The 23,586-nt window shown below is 41.6% G+C and overlaps 2 protein-coding genes across 8 annotated transcripts in view; both read left to right on the forward strand.

The window, feature by feature from the left end:
• USP33 (ubiquitin specific peptidase 33) overlaps positions 1–7,128 on the forward strand; it is a 33,196-nt gene extending 26,068 nt beyond the window's left edge. For all 4 annotated transcript variants that reach the window (XM_051796021.1, XM_051796023.1, XM_051796024.1 and 1 more), the window contains exons 19-24: positions 16–185; positions 1,125–1,206; positions 2,203–2,311; positions 3,673–3,775; positions 4,496–4,564; positions 5,869–7,128. In XM_051796021.1, the coding sequence (XP_051651981.1) occupies positions 16–185; positions 1,125–1,206; positions 2,203–2,311; positions 3,673–3,775; positions 4,496–4,564; positions 5,869–6,026 (691 nt within the window). In that variant the 3' untranslated portion in view covers positions 6,027–7,128. The remainder of the gene's footprint in view (positions 1–15; positions 186–1,124; positions 1,207–2,202; positions 2,312–3,672; positions 3,776–4,495; positions 4,565–5,868) is intronic.
• Positions 7,129–17,850: 10,722 nt separating this feature from the next.
• Positions 17,851–23,586, forward strand: part of ZZZ3 (zinc finger ZZ-type containing 3) — a 54,325-nt gene continuing 48,589 nt past the window's right edge. Inside the window, exon 1 of one of the 4 annotated variants that reach the window (XM_051796027.1) lies at positions 17,851–17,979. The gene's annotated coding sequence lies outside the window, so the exon portion shown is untranslated. Of the gene's footprint in view, positions 17,980–18,421; positions 18,443–18,637; positions 20,052–23,586 lie in introns of those variants that run through there. The other 3 variants (XM_051796028.1, XM_051796029.1, XM_051796025.1) reach the window with 3 other exon arrangements.

A 23,586-nucleotide genomic window follows, 5' to 3' on the forward strand; every position in this document is an offset into this window, starting at 1 on the left:
GTGTGTTGGTGACAGGAAGAGCAGTGAAGAAGCACAGAGGGAGAGACGGAGGATATCGAGCCTGCTGAACATGATGGAGCCGAGCCTGCTGCAGTTCTACGTTTCCAGGCAGTGGTTAAACAAATTCAAGACTTTTGCAGAGCCAGGACCAATTTCAAATAATGACTTTCTCTGTATGCATGGAGGTGAGTCTGTCAATGAGAATCATTAAAAAACAATTTGTCAGCTTTGGCTATAAACAGGGTGTACACTTCTTTTAGTGAAAGGAATTTGACTATGGTAAGTTCATATTATAACTTCTTAGGTAAATTATAACTTCTAAGTAAATTATTTGTCTTATGTTAGTAGCTGACTAATTGGAAATTATACTGTATGAAGTTATCCTATTTTTTTTTCTTTTCTCTGCATGTTTGATTCTGTTTTTAAACTTCCTTCATTCTTGAAGAGGATCAGCTTGGCTTATCTGCTTGCCTCCTAAACGAGTGTTTTCCCATTTTTAAAAATCCTGTCACTACATCATCCTCCTCAATGCTTTCAGCTACCAATTTAAATATTTTTCTCAGCTCTGTGCTAGAAGCAACAAGAAGGTTTGAAAGCTGTGTAATAAGAAATTGGTCTGATGCAGAGTATCCAGTGCATAGCAGTGTGAAAATTGAGTAGTAATGCTGTATATTGGGTATAGGAGCATAAACATTTTATTTTGTGCTAAATGTTAATAAAAATTAATTACACCAAGCAAAATACTTGAATTTTGAATAGACATTTTGTTGATGTGTTTACATGCATAAACAAAATATTTAATAACTAACATTTGAACTGTATACCCTAAGCTTTTTGAAATCAGTGTCTAAAATGCATTCTGGCTCTTTAATTTTTACCATTCATGTAGTTTGCTCCTGCTTTTTATGAACTTTTCAGCTTCATAAAAGACTAAAATTTAAGAGCGGTCTTTGTAAATACAGTAATAGATTATGCTGGGATAAAACTTGTGATTTCTCTGAATTCATTGAAAGCTTCTATTTTTTATTTCTTTGGGGATTTCTAACAGTCTCCTCACCCCCACGAAAAATCCACAGGTCTTTTTGATTGTTTGATTTTCTTGCTTGTTTTTGTTCCTTCTGCAGGTGTTCCTCCACACAAAGCCAACTTCATAGAGGACCTGGTTGTAATGCTACCTCAAAATATATGGGATAATCTGTATAGCAGGTAACTTTGGAACCATAATTGGAAAAAAACTCCAGTACTGCGGTTTGAGAGCAAATAAATGTTCCAAGCAGCAACATCAGACCTCAGAATTAGTGGCTGAGGAAAGAAAAAACACTCCAGGCACAAAGCTGAGTGAAGGGCTTGCAAACAGCCAATTTATTTAATTTTCTTGTGCAAAGCAGTGCTAAAAGGCTCCACAGAGTGGTGTGTTATTGGGGCAGCACTTCAATATTAAACCAATAAACACGTATGGTATGTACAAAATAACCAAAGTAGGTCAGCAAAAGTCCCCTTTGCAAGAGGTGTTTTGAAAGAGCTCTCTGTAGCAGCTTCCTGTTCTCTTCTTGGCTGGAGACAGCTTTTCTTTTCTGTTGGCTTTGAACCCATGGCCTCAGCTGCCAGTGCTGCTTCCAAATAACTTATATCTGAGTGTTCTGGACAAGTACTCCATGCTTTTTAATGTTGGGCAGGTTTAAGTGCTTGCTTATAAAGAGGGAATTCTTACAAGCTATGGCTCCTTTTAGAGTGACAAAAAGCTGCAGAAGAGCTTTGCTGATGACCTAAAGGACTCTATGTTGACCTTGCATTAAATATTTTTAGCTGTTAATTTCCTGCTACCTAAACACTACATCTAAAGGGTCGATTTTTTAAATTTTGTATTGATATTTTAAAATTTTAAATAAAACCAATGCTATTTGCAGCTTATTTCCACTTTTCCTGTATATAGTGAATTTTTCTCCCATTATTCATTTTCTGCATGCAAAAGTATTTGTTGTTTCTGAAGGAAAATGTTTTTGAACTTCTCGTTGATCTCCCTTGTCTGTGAATATCTCTAAGAAGATGTCAAACTAAGTCATGTGATAGAAAAGTCCCAGAGATTGTGGGGTGCTCCAGATCTTGAGAGTAATCTGTTAGGTATAGAAGAGGTATGACTTGTTATGGCTGAACATGGTATTTTTCACAGGATTAATGTTGGTTTTTTTACTTTTACTGCAGATATGGAGGAGGCCCAGCTGTTAACCATCTGTATGTTTGTCATACCTGCCAAATAGAGTCTGAAAGAATTGAAAAAAGGAGGAAAAATGAATTGGAAATGTTTATTCGGGTAAAAAAGTAAACACTTCTCCATTCTGCTCTTTGACATCACCCAGCATTGATGACTTGACCCAGGGCATTACCAGAACTGCACAGGAGATTCCCATAACAAATGGGCTTTATTAAATATCTGTATACCTGTACACAATCCTTTCTTTCCTAATGGCAGCAGTAATGTTCTTGTGATATCCCAGATAACTGTTTATATGGAAATCCACTTCTAATGTGTTTCTTAAATTGCTTTTTTACAGTGTGGAAACAGTGCAACCACGTGAGCAGTTGTTCTTTATACACTGCCAGTGGTCTGTTCTGTGCAATCTGATAAGGCTTAAGTGCAATAATACTGTGCCAACACAAATGTAATCATAACCTTTAGTTCTAATTTTAAAAAAGCCATTGGGCACATAAACCTAAGTAGTTCAGTGTGAAGTAAATATGGATCTGTAAAATTACTATCAAGGAGCTACTGTATTTTCCATGAGTTAGATGATTATGTGCTTGAGTCTGAGTGGTAAAATAACCAGTGGTAGGGATTTATTCTTAAACCAAAAGTGTGCTCTGAAGTTTTCAGTGAAAATAAATGCAGAGGTATTGGAGTCCCATTTCTGTTATCTGAATTCATGAGGGGAAGAAAAATTGAATTGAGTCTGTTCTTTCAGTCCTGTTTGTCCCTTAATCACACTTCACAGATGGTGTCATAGCTTTCCCATGTTTTAACTGCTGTTTGAAATTTTTAATAATTGATTTGTCTTCCCTCTGGGTTACCACTGGTCAGTAATTATTATTAACCACATTGAGTCAACCTCATTTGCTTTAGCAGTCAGTGTCCTTCCAGTATAAACAGTGGTTTTGTGTGCACTGGTGTGCAAGTGTTGTTACTGGTTAGTACACAGAAAATTCTAATGTCCTCTCCAGAGATTGCTTTAGGGGATGATTGCAAAACTTGCTCCATCTGAAACCTTAAGAAGTTGTGTTGATGCTTTAGGTTCATGACTTCAAAGGGGAGGTGTAGCTGTATTACTACAGAGCTAAAAAGATCATGGGTTTAAAGGTTTAAGTGACTTTTTGCTCATTTCTGAATAACATTGTAAAAAGATCTGTAAGTCATGAAAAGCCCCAATGCATTAGATCACCATTCCTTGCTTGGAATTGCTCTGTCACCTGCTCAAAACATTAGGGGAAGAACAAACCTAGATGAAGATACAGTTCATCACACAAAGAACCTTCCATAAAATCATGGAGAAACTCTTTCAAAACGCTATTTTATTTTAAAATGTTCTACAGCAGTGTAATGTTATCCTGTTAATAATTACAGAATTCAGTAGTTTAAAGGAAAAAAAGACAGAAAACAGCATTTTTTTTTCCTTTTAGCTTAATAGAGCATTCCAAGAAGAAGAATCTCCATCAACATTTTACTGCATCAGTATGCACTGGTTCAGAGAATGGGAAGCATTTGTGAAGGGTAAAGACAGTGGTAAGTTGTGCTCCATTCCAGAACACAGGTGATGTTTGGGGTTTTGCTGTCTTGGAGTTGTTTCTTGAAGTAAGTTGTTCCTGCTTTGGTAGAAGGACAGACAGAGAAGGCAGTGAAAGCTCTGAAACATGTAAGACACGGGTTTTACAGGTTACAGATACACCCAGGAACCAAAGTACAGAGAAATAATTCACAGCAGGGGGATAATGGGGTAGTTGTGGAAAGAATGTTCATTGTTTGCTGCAGCAGGAAAATTGTACCTAAGTACGAGGGGGTGGATTTTGCTGTGCAAACTGACAGATAATTTCTGGAGGAAAGGTGACCTCGTGTCACAGCCTAAACTCATAGATAGCTCAGTTACACTGTGATAATGTCACTTTAGCTCACTTTAGATGCCTTTAAAGTTTTAAAATGGAAACACTGATAAAATGTCCTACAGCCTTGTCTGAGTCTGCTTTAGGACAACTTTGCTAGGGGTAAGAATTAGGATTAATTTGTGGTTTATGTTGCTTGAAGACTTACTGCAGTCATGAATGCTTTGAAAAACTTGCTCCTAATTAAAAATCTGATTAGTTTTTAACAACTTAGAACATACTGTTAAGCAGTACAAGAACAAGCAGTAAACAAATGAGCTGTTTCTTCTTCCATTTGGAAACAGAACCTCCAACCTGCTGTTTGTTTTCAGCTCTCCCAATTTTAATATTTCTTCTGTCACACTAGATCCTCCAGGTCCCATTGATAATGCTAAGATTGCAGTGACAAAATGTGGGAATGCTGTGCTAAAACAAGGTAGGTGTCCAACATTGCTGCAGCTTTGGGCTCCTTGTGTATTTGCTGAAATTTGGAAATGTATTTTTTTTATTGGTGCCGTAAAATGGCAATTTTTAGTGAATTTATGTTGTGCCCATTTTGTGGGGACCATCTTATTCTTGAAATAAAGAATTAGTACCTCTAACAGGTTAATCCAAGTGCTGATGAGAGAGTGTGGGAGGTGCAGAGTAACATGGGAATGGGGAGTGTGCTTTGGCTTTGGAACACTTGGCTTGATGGGGGTTTTCTCAACACTTCTTGCAGATGAAGCTTTGCAAGGTTGAGTTAGTGCAGGTAAACAAATGTGCAGCTCTTTGTACCTGTCCTCTTTGGGAACTTTTAATGGGCAAAGTACAGTAGTAGGCACCACTGGAGCAGGTGGTGAGGACAGAGAAGTACAGGAGGTAGGAGGAGAAGTCCCTTTGTTATGGCTTCTCTCTCTCCTCCCTCTCTTTCTCTCCCTCCTTCCCTTTACCATGAGGATGCTGAAGTTTTTGCTTAAGGAAGAGGTTGTTCCACCTGGTAGAAGAGCACTTTGACCTCTGCCTGGGTTAGTGTGAGGAAATCACTCCCACTGGGTCAGACAGGATCACTGTGTTAACACCTGGAGGGGAGATGAGCTGCTGCTCTCTTGTCCTTTGCCACTGTGAAAAACTGCAGAAAACCAGAAATGCTTGTTGGATGCTGACTTGAGATGGACCTCTAGGATTCCTCAGAGGAATGGAATCATAAACAAAGACTCTTAAACAGTGAATAAGAAGAAATGGGACTGACCCATCACACAAGGAGCATTCCTGGGGCTGTTACTGTCCTGATAATAATGCTTTCTCTCTGGGGTTTGGAGAATTTCACTGTGGTTCTCCTACTTTTATTCTTTACTATGAATATTAATTTCCCTGATGAAACAAGAATCTTGAGTCCTTGAACTGTGCTGTGTAATTGATGGGACTGCATATCCCTATAAGAAGAAGAATTGTTGTTTCCTGAGGACCAAGAGCTACCAGTTGTCAGCTTCACTGATAGGAATTAGAAAAGATGTTTATTATAGAACTTGTGTTTTATGCAAGTATGTATAATTTAGAGCAGGTAGTTATAAGAATCAAGAATGATAAAATTAACACAAAATAGATAATTGGGTTTGGCAGTTGGTGCAAGATAAAGCACAAATGCAGCTTACAGTTTTAAATTTGAATCCATATTCTTTTTTTGGTTTTGTATCTGTTATGGACTTAAATCGTGAAAGAATTATTCTAAATAGTAATTAAATTTTAAAAATTTTTCAGGTGCAGACTCTGGACAAATATCTGAAGAAACATGGAATTTTCTTCAGTCAATCTATGGTGGAGGTCCAGAGATTATCCTCAGACCACCTGTTCCTCCAGTTGAACCTGATATACTGCAAACAGAGGAGAAGATTGAATTAGAAACTCATGGTCTGTAGCTATTGACAGAAAGATGAACTTGTAAGGAATCCAGCTTCCTTACAAAATGCCCAAAATGCATTCCTAAAAGTTTTATTCTCTTATGTCTGTTGGAGGCACAGCTCCCTGGGCATTACATTAACTACAGAATAGTAAGTTGAAATATGTATTGCAATTTGTTTAAATAGCAGCTGTTTCTCTGTTTTGGAAGGCATGTGGTTTGTACATTTTGGAACGTTTGCTCAATGGGAAAAAAAATGTAATTTCTGAATTTATAAATAATCCTGTTACATCCTTAGACTTGAAAAACAGGGACAAACTTTAGAGATGTTCAGTAACCCTTCTGATTCCTGATTGGGCTTCTGATATCTACAAACTTTTGCCTGTCTTAATTGTACAGTCTTGACAAACCTAGGTATATGAGGAGTATATTTTAAATGGACTGTAATCAGTGATAAAGAAAAAGGATTTTCATTTCCTAAACGCTCAGGAAAAAAAATTGTCACTTATTTTGCACTGTAAGTGTATTAAATGGGTAGTACATAACATCCAAATACTTACTGTATTTGAATGGATCAAACATTAGTGTAGACTGAATAATGTTTTAGTCAGCAAATGTCATAACTTATTACCTACTAAATTTTACATCTTATTATAGTCTTCTGTAACTCTATAAACCTGGCTAGTGTCTTTAATAGTATATGTGGCAAAAAAGATTTAGTCTTCTCTAGGGTAACATTTGAGAGCATGAAGTGTGAAATGTAAAATTATTATGGACATGAGTGATATAAATTCCAAAAAATTAACTTGTCTGGTCTCTTGAATTACATTCATAAGCATTTCGATTTGAAGGATTTTATTGTGTTGTTAAAAATTTTCATTGGCATGATGACCTTTAATGTCAGAAGCTGGATAAAATGTATATATTGCAAAACGTTATTGAATTCATTATATTGGAATGCAGAATGGCACTTGCTCGTGGTTTTGCCTGATACTGTTACCAAATAAGCAGCATTATTCAAGACTGGATCAATAAAAAAAAAAATGAACTGTGGAATAGGTGGGGGGAGCTTTTCTAAATGTTTTTCATTTGTTATATAAATATAAAGACTTTTGAAGCGATGCTGTGGTGCTGCTCTCACACCCATCCAGCTGCATTTCTTGACCCCTTCATGTTTAGCCAACAATGTTGTCAGTTCTGGCTCCAAAGGAAGAAAACACTGACATAACATTCTTCTGTATAATTTTATAACCAGTATAAAATCACAGTGGTTTGGAATTTTGTAAACCACCTAAAGCTGTGCTGGTTAAAAAAACTGCACCTGTAGCAGCCCTGGAGGAAGTGTCTCTTCCCTGAAGTGTTTGTTGATGTGCTGTGAGGAGTGTCAGGTCTGTCTGAATGGAAATCTCAGTGTCTTCCTCAGCCCACCTGACAAGAACCAGAGCTAAAAACAGAGGGGTGCAAGTAAGACTTAGGAACAGTCAGTAACTTTCTGATCTTGCTCTCTGGAAAGCTGTTCTAACCTCCCACCTCTGTTTTTTTGTCATAATAGGATGACTGAACTAAACTAGGATTTATACTAGAAAAACTTTTAACTAAAGTTTTCTTTGATTTAAGATTCTCTAAAGCTAAGTAACAACAGAAGAATTTTTCCTGCGTGTTGTTCTTAATTGGAAACTTGGGAGGTGTTTTCTTGGTTAAAGCACTGTCTGGTGATCAAGTTTATGAATTTATTCAGTGTTTTCATTAATGGTCTGGGTGGTGGAACAGACTGGCCCTGTAAAATGTGCAAGAGAAAACCCGATTGAGTGTTCAGGGCATCAGCTTGTCAGGGAATGAAGCAGTTCTGTGCCAGTGGGTATTAAAGCAGATCACACTAAGAGTTAAAACAGTGATACCAAAACAAAACCTGTTCTGGGTAATAGTAACAAAAGCATCAGATGTGAGGCACAGGAGGTAATTATTCTGCTCTACTTGGTGCTGTGCTTGTTGAGGTCTCATCTGTACTCTTCCCTTTTGAATGCTATATGATGATAAATACAGGTTGAGGAGAGGTTATTTTAGGGAAAAACAACGAGACTGGGTGTTGAAAAAGGAATTGTTTCCTCACTTAAAAGATTGCTGAAGATGCCAGACTTCCAATGTGTGATAATCACTGGATAACAGTGGACAGTTTTTCTGGGATGAGCAGGGATGTTTGCCTCAGGTTTAGCAATGGTGGCTGTTAGAAACCTAGAAATATTCTGGCACTTTTGTCAGTCTTTGCCACTGCCTGTCTGGGAATGCAGAGTCAAACATCATCTTGAACTGGGATGTTCCAGATTGGTAGCAGGACAGCAGAGTTTGTGAAATACTTCTGTCCCCGTGCAAAAAGGTATCTTCACCCTGCCATGAAAAACAGTCCTGAGTTTGCAGAGAAGAATAGATGTGTTTGTGTTTGAGACAGTTCCAAAGGGGTGACTGTCTCACTTTTAGCTCCTTGAGAGCTCTAGAAGGGATTTTATGTCACAGAAATAGAAGTAGCCTTTTAAAGGAAGGCAGTGTGGGAGAACTCCAGATGGTTGGTTCGTGTGTGCTGGAGGGAAGGCAATAATTCAGGGAACAGGTAAAGGAGATGTCTTTGCTGTGAAAAGCTGTTGTGGCTCGCAGCAAAGAAAGAATGCATCTCAGGAAGGGGCTGTGGAAATTATTTTTTTCCATAAGTCTTTCAGCAGACTATTTGGATTCTTTGTTCGTTTGTTTCCAGTTGAGGAAACACAGCAATGTGTTTGGGTGCCAGGGGAAACTGTCATTTCAAGAAGGGAAAAATCCAGCAGAGTCCTTGTTGTAGGTCTGGAAATCCAGATATGAGCTGTTAAAAGCCTGCTGTTCAGCCTGGTAACTTTAATCCTCTCTCCTGGGGAAAACTGCATGGGAGGTATCAGGGACTTAGCAGCTCCAAGCTTGATTTCTCTAAATTTCTGATTTTTTTTTTGTTTGCAAGTAATACAGCTAATTGTTCATCTGAACACCCAACACTGGGGAGAGTGCTTCAGATACTGTGTGATGGAGCTAAACAGGGTCATGGGAGGGAAAAGGAATAGCAGAACAACTCCTGAAATACTCAATAGTAAAATAAGACAGTTTTTATAATATGTTTCATAGGTGAGAGCTAAGTAGTCTGTCTGCTTAGTAAAACAAATAAAACCAACCTGCTTGGTAGCTGTAAAATTATCTCATGTTACACTTTTACTGACTCAAAGGCCAAGTCTCTTCCTTTCCTGTCACTAGGACATTAGGAAATGCAGGAAGTTCTGAAGACAAATCTGTGATGCAGATTCATCCTTTGGGGAGTCCAGAAAGCTGTTTCTGCAAGTATCACCTAAATTAGCCCTGTGTGTAGGGATGCATATATATATATATATATATATATAAATAAGCACACAATCTACTTCTCCACTCTCTTAATTGAACTGTGGCTGGAGGCACTACAGTAATGGTTTTTGGTTTTATGTTGGAATAGTGACCCTGAGTAGCTACATTTTATAATTATTTTTTTTTTAATAGATAAATGACACTCAAATGACTGAGTGGGTCACCCCTCTGTAGTGGGTGTCACCTTCCTGTCAGTAATGGCCTGAAAGTTTCCTTGGTAAGTTAGAGACCTCATACACTGTGCAAAAAGCTGTATCAAGATATGAAAAAGGGCGAAAGCTATTCTTATTAATTCATATTAGACAAACTCAGAACCATTTTGATTACTCTGCATATTTTATTTTAATACTGTTGTTATTGTCATCTGTTGAGCTGCCTGAATGCAGCAAAAACATGTTTTAAGGTATTCTCTAATATTTGACAAAACCTGCTGTAGGGTAAGAGACACTCCAAGCCTGCCAGATGTGAGTGCAGGGGGGAACAGCCACACAGTTGCTATTTGAATTCTGCTGCTCTCTCTGGATCCTGTGCCATGACTTGCAAACCTACTGGATGCAGCTGGGTCAGTGGAAGCTGATTTATTTAGGGGTTCTTTTTACTCATAATGCATTATTTGGATCAAGAAGTTTTCATTTGTGGAGCAAAAGTTCAATAGGCCTGAATTTTTCCTTGTGAAGTCTGGTGTAATTTGATGTGCTATGCTAATGCATTATTTAAGAATCCTCCTTCTCAGATTCAAAACTTACATACTGGTTGGCTTTTTCCAGCACAATATATCCTAAAAGGATATATTTAGTCCTAAAAGGACTAAAGTCAACCTTTCCTTCGAATTAGTGTTATAGGTATTTATTTATAATCATAGTGCTAATATTTGATTTTTTTTTTATTGATAGATTATCCTGTTATTCATAACACAAATTTATTTGGAAAAGAAAACCTGAGATTTGGAAAATTTACAGGAAAACTTACAGATCATCTGATTAAATGGGCAAGTGCTTTCTTCATATATGCCATACAACTATTTTATACTGAACTAAGAAAATTCTGTTGTGTTTATTCCCTTTGAATTCCCTATATGCATCTGGCTTAGTGCAGCCTAAGCAGTTTTCTCACTGAAAACCTTTCAGCTCTTCATTTTGCCCAGGAAATGAGTAAAACAACTAGGCTTTTTCATTCTTCCAAACAGATGGCTTTTCTGGCTTCTCTCTATACTTAAGCCATCCAGAGCTGACAATTAATAGCAGGAAGCAAAATAAGACTTTCTGGGGTTCTGAAGTGTCACAAAGAAAGACAAATCACTTTTCAGTGGCATTTCACAGAAATTAATGTGGCTGCAAACAAACTTGCTTTATATTAGCCTTTGAAATCCTAGCAGGTTAGAAAATAGCCTTTTTGCAGTAAAAAAATTTAAAAGTGCTGTTCTCACAGTGGAAAGTGTAACTTGGTTTTGTGATGATTATATACATATATATATATATATCTGTTTAAAATGTGATTTGTCTTAAGTGTAGAATGGCTTCAGGCTAGCTTTAAGCCATTCAACAAGGTGACAAGGCTGTTTCTCCATAAAAAACCCAGTGTGAATGTTGCCACATGACAAGATAAAATACATGTTTATAATACATTTAACATTACAAATGATGGCTTACAACGTCAGAGTCGTGGTTTTCATAGAAAGCTGGTATTATTTACTCTCCCACAAAACTTTTCTGTCCTCTAAATGTGTGTCAGCAAGAAAAAGGTCCATTTGTGAGCAGCACATCACTCCTGTGTCCAGTAGGTTTTTTGGGTTGGTAGTGATACAGGTGACACTCAACTTGCTCATTTAAATACCATCATGAAATGAACTGTCAGTAAAAAATTGAAGTGGTCATGGTAGGAATACACTGGTTATTTATGCAGTTTTTAAGCCTTTATGCAATGCCAGTGAACCTTAAATTGCTTATTTTTCTTACTAGTCATTTCTTCAGCAGCAGGGGAGGTAAAAAAAAGCAGTGACCATCTACAAAGTATTTTCATAATATAAATCAACCTGAGAAGGTTTCATTTTGAGATATGTTCCTCCTTTCTCACTTGGAGCTCACAAAGAATGTGTTACACGTTAAGAGCTTTAGTTAGATACATTTTTGAAATAACTTACCTCAGGAGAAAGTAAATCTAAAAGTACTTTGTTGAGAAGAATAAAGAGAGCAGAGGAGAGGAGGCATTTGATTCATACGAGTAAGAAAAAACTGAAATTGTCAGCTGTCAAAAATGAAAAATAGCAATTTTTGTCTCATATCTCACAGGACACTGCCAAGAGCTTTTCATTTTCATTGTTCATGCACAGCTTTGCCCAGAAATGAATATTTTTCTGGATGACTAATTTTGTTCTGTCCAGTGTGCTTTTTTAATGTACATGCTAAAACAAGATGTCCTGGTTACCATGGGGATACATTGCTTTTTTTTTCCCCCCTCACCACTTCCCCTGGGTGTCTGTTCAAATGCCAAACCCAAATGATCAGAGATGCAGCCCTTGCTCACATGCTGTGAATGCATTTTTGTTCCCACCAATACACACACTTTTCTCTTTGAGACCAAAAGATTACTTTGAGATTTTTCAGTTGTATCAAAGGAAAAACACTCACACACACCAAAATGCTAATCAACTGGCAACTCTTAATTCAGTCAGTATTTTCAATTAAATCTTTTGTCCAGTAGAAGCAAGAAATAAGACATTTATTGCTGCCCTTGGCCTGTGAAAGGCTGTTCTTAACTCCTCACCTCTGGTTTTTTTTATAGCTGTGAACTCTTCTTTGAGTGAGCTGTCTTCTGAATAATTTTTAGCAAGGGAAGTGTACTCTCTCTTACCTCATTTGTTTGGAGGGTAATTAATTTGCTTTCCAACCAAGCAGTGTAGTGGAGATAATCTGTCTCTTAAACTGGGTCAGGAGTAATCTGAACTCGTTGTGTGACCTTGGCTTTGCACACTCGAGTGCAGAGCCTGCTCTGCCTGGGCTCTGTCTGGAGATGGTGAAAAAGAGACAGATCATGGAGGCACTTTGTGGCCTTCTGCTCTGCAAACCTTCTCCAGAACATGGGAAGTTTCCTGGTCACACTTTTAACCTAAATGTGAGAAGTGCCTCCCCTCCACTCTGGATCTGAGCCCTGAACAGGGATCTGCTCTTCTCAGACTGTCAGCAGTGCTGGGACCCACTCCTGTATGATGGCAATTGGTTTGAAATTTTATTTAAGTCTTTCACATCCTCTATGAGAGGGCCCTAATCACAAGCTAGGCTTGTCTTAAAACAACCTTTCTGATATTGGTGAATGTGCCTAAAGGCTAGGCAGAAATATGCCAGATATTTATTTATTTATTTATTTTATTTAAACACCTACATCTCACTTGAAAAGTGCTAATTTATGTTCTTCTGGTTTATATTGAACATACTACATACTGTTCAGTTTGGAGTAACAATGGAGCCCTTTACTGTGCTGTAGAAGCTGAAGGAATATGCAAGGCAGTCAAAACAGTAACAGGGATATTCTGTGACCTGACACGTCTTTATGTAGGTTATACATAATTCAAAGTATTAATGCAGAACACTAATACCTAAGAGTGCTCCAATCAGGTAACAAAGGGATGCTTCCAAAGGAGAAAGGAAAGATAAAAGTGAGTGTTTGGACAGGAGTTCATAACATCTGTCAGGGGTAAAACTCCTTGAGTAAGATAACTGAGTGCTGATGTGAACACTGCAGTCAGGCAGCTGAAGAAACACCGTGCCCATGGAGTTCCAGCTCCCATTCTAATCCCATTTAGTCAAAACTCCTGTTTCACATTGTGAAATGTTCCAGAGACTTCCAGGTTCTTGCTGTTTTCTTGAAGCTGGAGTCAAATGTTATGCACTGGAATAATAACATGCTCAAAGTAGCAGCAGTAAAGCAAATAAAAATACGGTTTGTTGAAATATCTTATATAGCAGTGTTTCAGTTTTGAAATATAAAACCTCACTCAACTAAGAAGAAGAATATATTCTGAAGAGCAAGGGTGTGCTGCTTTTATGTTTAATAAATTCCAATCTGGATTTTTTTTCAATAATGTGCTACAATCTAGCTGGCATTTCATGTCTACCTGGCTTTGAAGCCTCTACTGAAATTAGAAAAAGCCATTTAAATGGGAATGCCTCATATGTGAGGAGTGGTTATACATGGTACTGATTATAGTCTAATTCATTTAATTATTAAAAATAAGTATCAGATTACTTCACTGCAACCTCTTGGACCAATTTGGATTAGATTGCTGCTGTTTTAAATATACAGGCATAAAATGCAAATAAACTAATAACTTCTGAAATTTGTTTAGCTTTTGTGATTGGCAACTTGCTTTTTCAACATGGAATATCACATATTCCAGTAACCAAAATCAACTCTCAGTGATCTGGGTGGGTTGTCAGACTCCTGAATTGTCCAATGTACTTATCCTTTCTCAGTGACTGCAGATTCATTCTCTTTAACAAAGAGCTAAAACTTGTTTCCCCCTACCTTGGTCCCACCCAGAAGAAACAACAACAAAAAAATAATCATAAAAACCAGGCATTCTAAATTTGTGGCTGGAGTGGATTTATTTTTAGTGGATATTAGACCAGATGACCAAATACAATTATGTGCAATTTGCCACAATTGCATTTTTTTCAATTATGTGTTTAGTAATATTTTATTATTATTTTTGACATGCTGACTTCCATACTACTGTAAAGTCTTTGTCCAAGTAGTATTTCATGCAGTAAAAATAATACTAAATGCATGCATTTTGTTACCATGGCACTAAATTGGCGATACTGTAAATTTTAATAAAAGTTATGGCAAAAAGCCTGTAGTCTCTGATGTAAACTGGCTACTGAAGCCACACCTGAGTGAGTCAGTAGAGTGTGTCTTCAGGCAGAATTGTTTTCATTTCGTTAAAGGTTAGACACAAACCAAAATTATTTATCTAAGCGTTTTGCTTCAGGTGAAACAGAGAACACTTTGTTGATTGTAATCTTAAGGGCAATCCAGCCTTTCTCATATTTGTTCTGTAATATATGGTAGCATGAATGGGAAAAAAAACCTCAGAGTGTAGGGCTGTGCAGGGAATACAGCAGGCAGAACTGAGAGCAAAACAGAGGAGCTATAACAAAACATGAAGTGATTCTGTGGAAGGATGCATAGCATATCTAAGCAGAAAATGGTTTAAACTCTGTTAATTTTTTTTTGTTTCTTTCTGGCTCAACGAAACCTTTCCTTTTGTAACTTTATTTTCTGTAACTATCTACAAGAATGCAAATGCTTTTTTTTTTTCCTTTCAAAAATACGTAAATACAAGATCCAACGTGCCAACTTAACAAAAATTTTAAAATTACTGAGATGGTAAAATAATTAGAGAGAGGCTTCTGAATGTTGTGCTGGCCAACTCCCATCCAGCCCAGGATGGTGTGTTGGGTTTAGGCCATGCTGTGGATGTTGACCTGACAGACCCTGAGCTGGCTTTAGGAAAATTCTCCCTGCACAGCCCCTGGAGTGATTCCACACGACCAGCTAGGCCAGTCCAGCTTCCCTTGAGCCAGACCAGATAAGCCTCTGGGGCTGAACTCAGCTCTAATCTCCCCTGTCCTGTGTGCCCTGTTTAAGAACCAGGGTAGCTCCAGAGCTGTGGCCAGGGACAGGAGCAGGAACAGCTTGTTAGTGCTGCTCCTGGGGCATGGGGTGAAGAGAGCAGAGCTGCCACACAACTGACCCAGGTGTCCTTAGGAGCAACTTCTCAATTGCCCTGGGTTCTAACGAGTGAACTTTGTTAATCTTTGGGGGGTGTAAATAACATATTTGCTCTAAGTACAGGAGAAGCAATGAAGCAGTGTTATTTGGATAGATAGAAACTGATGTTGCTGCTGAAAGCAGGAACCTTGGTCCTTGCAGTCTTGGGCACTTCTCCATCCATGAGTGTGAGCTGAGGTTTCAGTGACGTGGAGGGATATAAAATAGCATCTCAGCTCCTGATTTTGTGGGAAGTACTGACTTGGGAGGGGGCTGATCTACTATTTTTCACCTTGTCTCATTATAACTTGCCTAAAAGCTGTCACTAACACCATTATCCCTTGATCAGAACAGGAGGTGGTTCTGTTGTGGTTCGGGTTTTGTGGTTGGTATTTCTTTTTCCCACTACCAGCACTGATGAGGCCAGAGGATTCGTTATTGCCCTGTAAATGAGGAATACTCAAGGCTGCCCATAATAAACACAACTACCAGTTACTGGTACAAGGCAAATGCTGTAGCACAGAGGAAGCTGTGGCCACGAGAATCAGGAGTATGAATATATAGTTTGGGAAGGGTGTATGAGGAGCAAAGGAGATGAACTGGAAGTGAAAATGTGTTGGAGAAGGCAATATGGTGCTGCTAGGCAGGAACATGTTCCTTTACCCTTAGGAAAGATTTAATCCTGCTGTAGGATACTTTGGGGAAGGATTGCACGAGTGGGGACATCAGAATGGATGTAGAGCCTCAGTCAGCTTCCAAGCAAGCAGTTTCTCCAGGTTTAAATGTAAATCTTCTTGGGTGGAGGTCTTATTAAGCCTGCTGGATCTCAGTCCTTATTACACATGGGCTGCTTTTTTCTTTTCTGCCTATTGTTAATTTTCCTCTGCAAGGCCAACAGAGCCGAACTATCCTGTAGACACACAATGGCTGGATTAAATCCAGGGAAAAGAAGGGGGCATGCAGAGGTGGGGAATATGGAATATCCCTTTCCTTGGCACGAACCATTATCTGAAAGAAACATCACACCATTAACAGTTGCTCTTTGTTACCTTCCCATCACTAGGCACTACTGCTGCTTAGGCAAGAAGGCAGAACGTAATATTTAAGTGAATTCAAGGCAAATCCTGGTGCAGGGTGTGGTTAGACAATACAGTTTGACTGGTTTAACGCCGCTGCCAAAACGTTCCTGCTGCCAAAGGAGGATGGGTTCGCTCCTCCCCGTGTCTCTCCTCAGCCCCACGGAGAGCCAGTGCAGGTAATTTGTAGCTGAAAACTAACACACCGGGAAAGGGAACAGCTTCTTGGTGGTTTAGGAAGTCCCTGCTGGTTTACCCTGTGTGTAGGTGAGCGCCAGAGCGGGCAGGAGGAGAGACTGTGGGGCAGCGATGGGGGGAAAAGCGCTGCCTCTTGGGATCCGCCAGCTCTTGTTGCTCAACCGCACCTTCACAGGGCCGTGGGAATCTGCAAAAAAACACAAAACCCACCGTCAGAACACCCAGTGAGTGCTGCGTGAGGGCACTCAGCCTTGTCTGCAGTGCAATAACACCCTCGGCCGCTGCAGCTGTTCCGCGAAGCGAGCGTATTCCCACATGGATGGCGAGTCCCCCTGTTCGGCTCACGCGGCACCGCCTGCCAAGGGAACACAAAAAACTCCCTCTCGCGTGGGGTTTCAGTCGTGGCGAATCCGATCACGGGAGAAGACTTCCAAGTCAGCAAGACGAAAGGGGGAAAAGTGAGAACCGCTTGGGAAAAGTGGGAAAAGCCGCTGAGGTTTTTCCGCGGACTCTGCAGGAGGAGCGTCTGTGCGACCAGACTTGCAGTTTGGGCAATTAGGATTTTATTACATCTGCTTTCTTTACGAAAGTATCGATCGGTTGAATTGCCACACAGTCAGTAACTAGCTTTAAAAGCAACTGAAAATATTCCAAGTGTTTTAGCTGAGGATTTTCTAGCAATTTGGATTTTTGTTAATTGCTCCTAGTGGAAAGGTTCTTTGAATTTCATTAGCGCTTAGCAGAAAACTTGCGCCTCTTGCGTTTTTTGGCCACACGAAGCTCTTCCAGATGCATTATAACGGTGGTGATTCAGGAAAAAAACAGTGGTTAAGGACAGTCAGAGATACACAGCATTTCCTCTGTAGGAGCGGAGGTGGTGAGGAGTAACTTGGCGATCGCACACCGGTGAGAACCAGGCAGCACCGAATAAATTTCAGAGCGCCCCCGGTTCCGTTTTACCCGTAATCCAGAGGGCTGGAGTGCCCCACGGAGCCCGCTCCCGAGGCACCGCCTGAGCCACGGCGGGAGAGAGCGCCGGGAATCGCCCCGGAGCTGCGGACGGAACAGCCCAGCTCGGGGGGCACAGGAGCGGCACTGGGGGCTGGAGCTGCCCCTCCCCGAGCCGCGCTGCCCGTGCCCTGCCCAGCACAGCCGCTCTGGAGCTCCCACAGCCGCTCTAGAGCTCCCAGAGCCGCCCCGCAGCTCCCACAGCCGCTCTAGAGCTCCCACAGCCGCCCCGCTCCCGCTCCCGTTCCCGCTCCCGCTGAGGGCGCCCCGCCAGGCACCTGCCCCGGCCGCGCCGCGCTCCGCCGGCAGGGGGCGCTGCCGCGCGCGGGCGCCACCGCAGCGCGGGGGGGAGGGGAAGGAAGCGGAAGGAGCCGCCGCCGCGCCGAGGGGAGCAGGCGCTGTGCGGAGCCGCCGCCGCCGCCGCCGCCGCCTGGTGCGGGCGGCACGGAGGGAGCCGAGCCGCGCGCGGGGCTGCGCGGGCCCGCCGCGCCGGGGAGCGGCCGCCAGGTGAGGGCCCGTCCCGGCGCCGGGGGGGAAGGGAAAAGGGGGGGGCCCGGGCCGGCGGCGAGAGCGGCCCCGCGCGGGGAGGGGGAAGGAGGCGGAGGGAGCGCGCGCGCGGGGGAAGCCCCCACGTGACCCGCGCGTGCGGGGAGGAGGCGGCGGCTCGCGCGCCCCGTTCGAATCAGCTGCCGGCCCGCGGCGGCGCCTCGCGCGCGTGCGCGGCGGCCCCGCCTCCCCCCCGGCCCTGACGTGTGCGCGCGGCCGGCGCGCCCGGGGCACGTGCGCGGCGCCGCCGCCATGTTGGGGCCCGAGCCGCGCGGGCGCCGTGAGCGCGCACCGTGAGCGCGCGCCGGGCCGCCGCGGGGGGGGCGGTGGCGGAGGAGGAGGAGGAGGAGGAGGAGGAAGGCGGGAAGTCTCGCGAGGTCGCGCGTCCCCCGCGGGAGCGGGCGCGGGATGGCGGCGGCGCTGGGTAAATGGAACCGGGCCGGGGGCGGCACCGCGGGAGCCGCCTCCGCCCCCCGCCCCGGCCCTGCCCCGCCTCACCTCACATCACCCCGCGGCCGCCCCCCCCCCCTCCCTCCCTCCCGCCCCGCCCCGCCCCGCGCTCGCCGCGTCCCGCCGCTCCCCCGGCCCTGCCCGCGGCCCGGGCCCGCCCGCCGCGCAGCCCCCGGGTGCCCCTGCCCGCCGAGCTGCCCCCGCTGCCCCGGCCGTGCCGCGCTCCGGCCTCACGGCGGGGCCCTGCCCCGGCCCCTCGGCCCTGTCCCGCCGTCTGTCACACCTGCCCCGGGCTGTTTGTCGCCTCTGTGCTCGCTCGGGTCTGTGCGGGGAGCCCGAGCTACTCCTGCCCCGCAGGGCCGGCGGGGTTTGGGGTGCCGGGCTCCAGAGGAGCTCTGTGACATCCCGAGCCTGCTCCCGCTGCAGGCTCGGATACGTGCCCCCTTATCGCCCAAACTTGTAAAATACAGTGCTGTTTTCTCCTGCATTGTCAAAAACTGTTCCAGCAGTATCCAAGTGTCCTAGCTCAGCAATATCTCCTTTGTCTCCTAATCCTGATCTCTCTTAAGGGAGAGCATATGGTTCTGCTTCTTCCTTATGGTGTTTGGTATTCCGTCCCTGATCATCCAGGAACGCTGACAGTTTGTGTACTCTTGGGGTGTTTTAATAATCCAGTTCTAGGCTAGCACTAATTTTTTGGTAAAAGAATGCGTTCTTTAGGCACTGGAGTTCCAAATTTTATTTTGGAAATAGGTTTGCAGTTCCTATTAAACAAACTGTAGTAGCTCTTCAGTGGCTGCACCTATATTTGCATGTTTTCTATTGGTGTGTTCCTTATGCTTCACTAATGACATAGTGATTGTTTACTGAGGCTTTCCAGCTAAGCTCCAGGTGTACCCTGTGTTTTTACATTAAAACAAACTAACTAACTTGTGCAACCTTTTGAGAACATGCTTTTTTGGGTGTATTTCTAACCTGTGGTTAGATATTATGTTTCCTCTCCTAGCTGCTCCCAGGACTGGAGATCCAGTAGGGACTGGTAGGTTTGGGATCAGCACAATATGATTCTTTATGTAATCAGGTGTAACTTTTCAGAAAAGATGTTGACAAGTTACTGTTGTGGTTTGTTTTCAAGTATCTTTTACTGTACTGTCTTTTGGATTAATAGTATTTGATAAATCAAAAGTGGAAGTTCAAGGAAGAAAAATGGTGTGTGTTAAACAGCAGGGAGAAAAATGCATCTCTTAAAGTAATGAGTATGTGGTAAAATGTTCAAAAAATAGCTATCAGGTGAAAGTTTTCACCCAATTGAAGTCACTCATGAAACTTCCCAAGGCCTCAGAAGGTCTTAGCAGTTAATTTAGTTTAGCAAGTCGTGCAGAAGCTTAACAACTGTGGTTTCAGGCTTTTTCCAGTGCTCTCATGCTTATCCCATAAAAAAATTCTGTGCCTTGAATTTACAGTGAGGCTTTTTGTGAAGGCCTGTTTCCCAGCACAGCCGTGTGTGTCAGTGAGGAGCACAGCACAGTGACCCTGAGCTGAAGTACTGCTCACAGTTGATGGGTCTGGTTGTTTAGTCTAAGGTAGGTGGTTGTTGCAGTTCTCAGTTGTGCCGCTGTTAACTGCAGTGCCTTGTCCTTTGCCTTGCATACTCCAGGTGTGTCATTACTAAGAGATGGGCTGTGTTAAATAGCTTAGTTACTAAGATATTTAATCGTGAAGTTCAGTGCTGCTTTCATTATTTTTCACATTTCTAGAAAAAGAGAAATAGCAGGTGGGATTCATTCTCTCAGTGTTGTTGGGGGTTTAATGTGCGAAAATAACCAGATCTTTATTTCACAGAATTTGGGAATGTGTCCTAATAAGGGCTTTTGTTCTCCAGCTGAACAGCACGTGACTGCCCTGATGTTTATCAATGTCTCCAACATACTTGTGTGGTGAGATTACAGTTTGCTGTCCATAGTCTCATCCAGAATGAAGGCTTTACTCTCCCAGTATTTCCAGGAGACTTAAAGATTTGTTGGTTGGTTTGTCTGTCTCTGGTTCTAGATCATTCCAGGTGCTTAGGTTGACTTCTGCTCAGTGACAGTTGTGTGGCTGATACAAAGTGGGGAGACTCTGCTCTTTCACCACCTTGTTGCATAAGGGAAATAAGAAATGTTTCTTAGTGTTTCTAAAAGTACTGGGGAAGTTGGAACCAAAGTTTTTGCTGTGTGCCTTACTTCCAATGGTGGGATTTTTCTTGTTTGTTTTTTTTTTTTAATTTTTTTTTAAATTTGCTTTGGTTTGGTTTTCCCAAAAATGGAAGTCTTTACATTGTGTGGGAACTGATGACACAGGTCTCTCTGGTCATAAAGAACCATATTTTGCAAGAGGTAATTTATTTATTGAGTATTCAGCACTTACTTATATCCACAGATTTACATTGCACTCACAGTTCTGGAAATGCAGTAGCATCAGACCTATTGTCCCTTTCTTTTGGGTTGGTTTAAAACTACTTGGATTATTCCAGACAGATATTTGTAGAACTTGTCCTTAAAAACCTTGAAGAAGAAAAATTCTGCCACCTCTGTAGGCGGGAGTGAAGTTGCAGAAAGTGAGAAACTTTCTCACTTCTGTAGGGAGGAAGGTTTGGTGTTGTTTTTTTTTTTTAGTTTCCAAATTAAGTGTTCTCTGCTGGAAATCAAGCTGCTGATGATAAGAACTCGCTCCTGGTAAACTTTGCACTAACACTTAGGGGTATATTGTTCTAGTTTTAAGAGCATTGTAAATATGGTGTCTGGTTCAAAACCTGCTTTGGTTGTAGAAGAACCACCATGGGAGTTTTAGTTTTCTGAAAACCTTCTTTCTGTTTGAGTAACTCATGAAAGACACTGAAGAAATGTAGAGCTGAACACTGAATAGTGTGTTCTCCTTATTGGACACTGCTTTTCAAACAAAAAGACTATTAAAAAGATTCCCCTGTGAAGTGCAGCTTTGTAATCAAAATACTTGGGATTTGTAGTGTAGTAGGTTGATAATTTGTACAGTTTGTGTTCAAAATTTGTGTATCAGTTAATAGTTTGCATTTAATTACTTTCCCTTATACAGTTTGTTGTATGTTCAGTCAAAATGCTTGGTAGCTTAACTTCCAATAACTGTTCTTTAAAGTTAATTCAGTGTTTTGATGCTTATAATGAATTCACTTAAACACAGAAATACAGAGCTCAGCCAGTGCAGTTCTCTGCCCTTTGGGAGCCTGCAGAGATCATCCCTCTGATGGCAAAGTTCCTCGTTGTGTTGCTTGTTTCAGCAGTTCCATCACCCCATGGTTGGAGTTTTACCTGATACTCCATTTAAATATTTTTGCTTTGCACATTAAACTGATTGCTTCGTGTCTTGTTGACTCAGAAGAAAGTTGATTCTTCCCCTAGCAGTGTTTGACATTGCTGGGAGCTGCTCTCCAGTTTTTCTGGGCTGTTGAACTTCATCACAGGATATAGGAATAGGAATGTTGGCAATTGGATTGTCCAGGATTGACAGTCTCTTGTCATGAGAAATAGCTGATTTGTGTGCCTAAAATGGGGTGATTTAAACTTGGTTTAAAACACTTTAGTTTGAAAATTTAAAAGTCAAAAAGGAAATGAGTGTTCTCAAGAGTTTACCTGTTGGTATGTAAATGGGAACATCCTGCTTTTTGTTGTTGTTGGTTTTGTTTTATTAGTGTGTAGATGTGTGTACCTGAGATCTGAATTTTTTGGAGTTAGTGGTGTGGGGGGAGGGGGGTTGTGTGTATTGAAATGTCTCTGTAGTATCTCCAGCACCGGAAAGAAACACGGGGATAACCCAAATTCAGAATTGGAGGAGCTAACAACTGGGTTACTGTGCCACATACAAATAAATTAAAATGGAGAGTTGGTAGAGCCTCCCCTGGATATTAATGTTTGAAACATTCTCTGCCTGTGCAGAGAATGTGGAAGTCAGGCACGTTACCTCCACAGCTGAGGAGTCTACAAACACCAGAAACAGAGACTGTCAGAGCAGACTTGCCATGCTGGTTAATCACTTATTAATGAAATGCTTTAAGGACACACAGGATTGAAGACACAAATGTGAATTGTGCAGGTGTATTTTCTGAATTAATTCCTGTCTAGTCTTTCAGTTTGTGACCTGGGTGATAGAACAAAGCAGATTTACTGACTGCCTGGACAGTACAAATCTGGGAAGGAACACAGGCATTAGAGTGTGAAATGATCTTGATAAATTTGATGAATGAGCTGAACTCTGTGGGATGCAGTTCAGTAAAGAGAAACACTAAATAATACCTTTGAGTAGCCATAATAAACTTAAATATGAGAAACAATTGGCTGGGCAACACTTCTGCAGACTGTATCACAAAGTGAACACAAAGGAGTTGTGACAAAAAAACAAGAGTTGTCCTGGAGTTATATGACCAAGATTGTTGTTGAGTGTGAGATGGAAATTCTTCTGCAGTACCCAGGGTAAGGCCTCAAGTGATGGGCTGTGTCTGTTTTTGTTACTCTACTTCAAACAGATTTGAACCAGCTGAAGAGTATTTAGAGAAAAGTTGCAATAATGACCTTTAAGGAAGGACTGAAGGAATTGTCCTTGTTTAGTCTGTAGCAGAGATGGGGAGACATAATAATAGGCTTCAAATATGGTAAAGTTTGCTACAGAGGAGAATATAGTAGACTGTTCTCTCTAGGTGGGCTAAGAAATAATAGTCCTAAAGAGTGCAAAAGGAGATTTCCATGTCAGGAAAAGCTTTCCAGCTCTGGGAAAGATTATCTATCCAGGCCAGGTAATCATAGGGTTAAATATCTGAGGGAGGTAATAGGATATCTATTGCTGAAAGCTCTAGAAAAGGTTAAATAACCTCCTTTTAGAAGTGATAGAGGTATAGTTTGTCTGTCCTTGGCATAGGAGACAGAATGACATGTGAGCATTAAATCTATCCTCATTTTTAGATTTTTGTAATTTTGCTGACCATGATATAAAAACCAAAACAACATGGTGGAGCAAAAAATATAATTAGTGGATTAACAATTGTAAGATTTAGCTAAAAAATTTAGCAAATATATTAATTAAAGGGCTTTTTTAGAAAACATTTATTAAAGC

Source organism: Manacus candei, unplaced genomic scaffold (assembly GCF_025592945.1).
Source record: "Manacus candei isolate 608988 ecotype Guabito, Panama unplaced genomic scaffold, ASM2559294v1 h1tg000044l, whole genome shotgun sequence".
NCBI lineage: Eukaryota > Metazoa > Chordata > Aves > Passeriformes > Pipridae > Manacus > Manacus candei.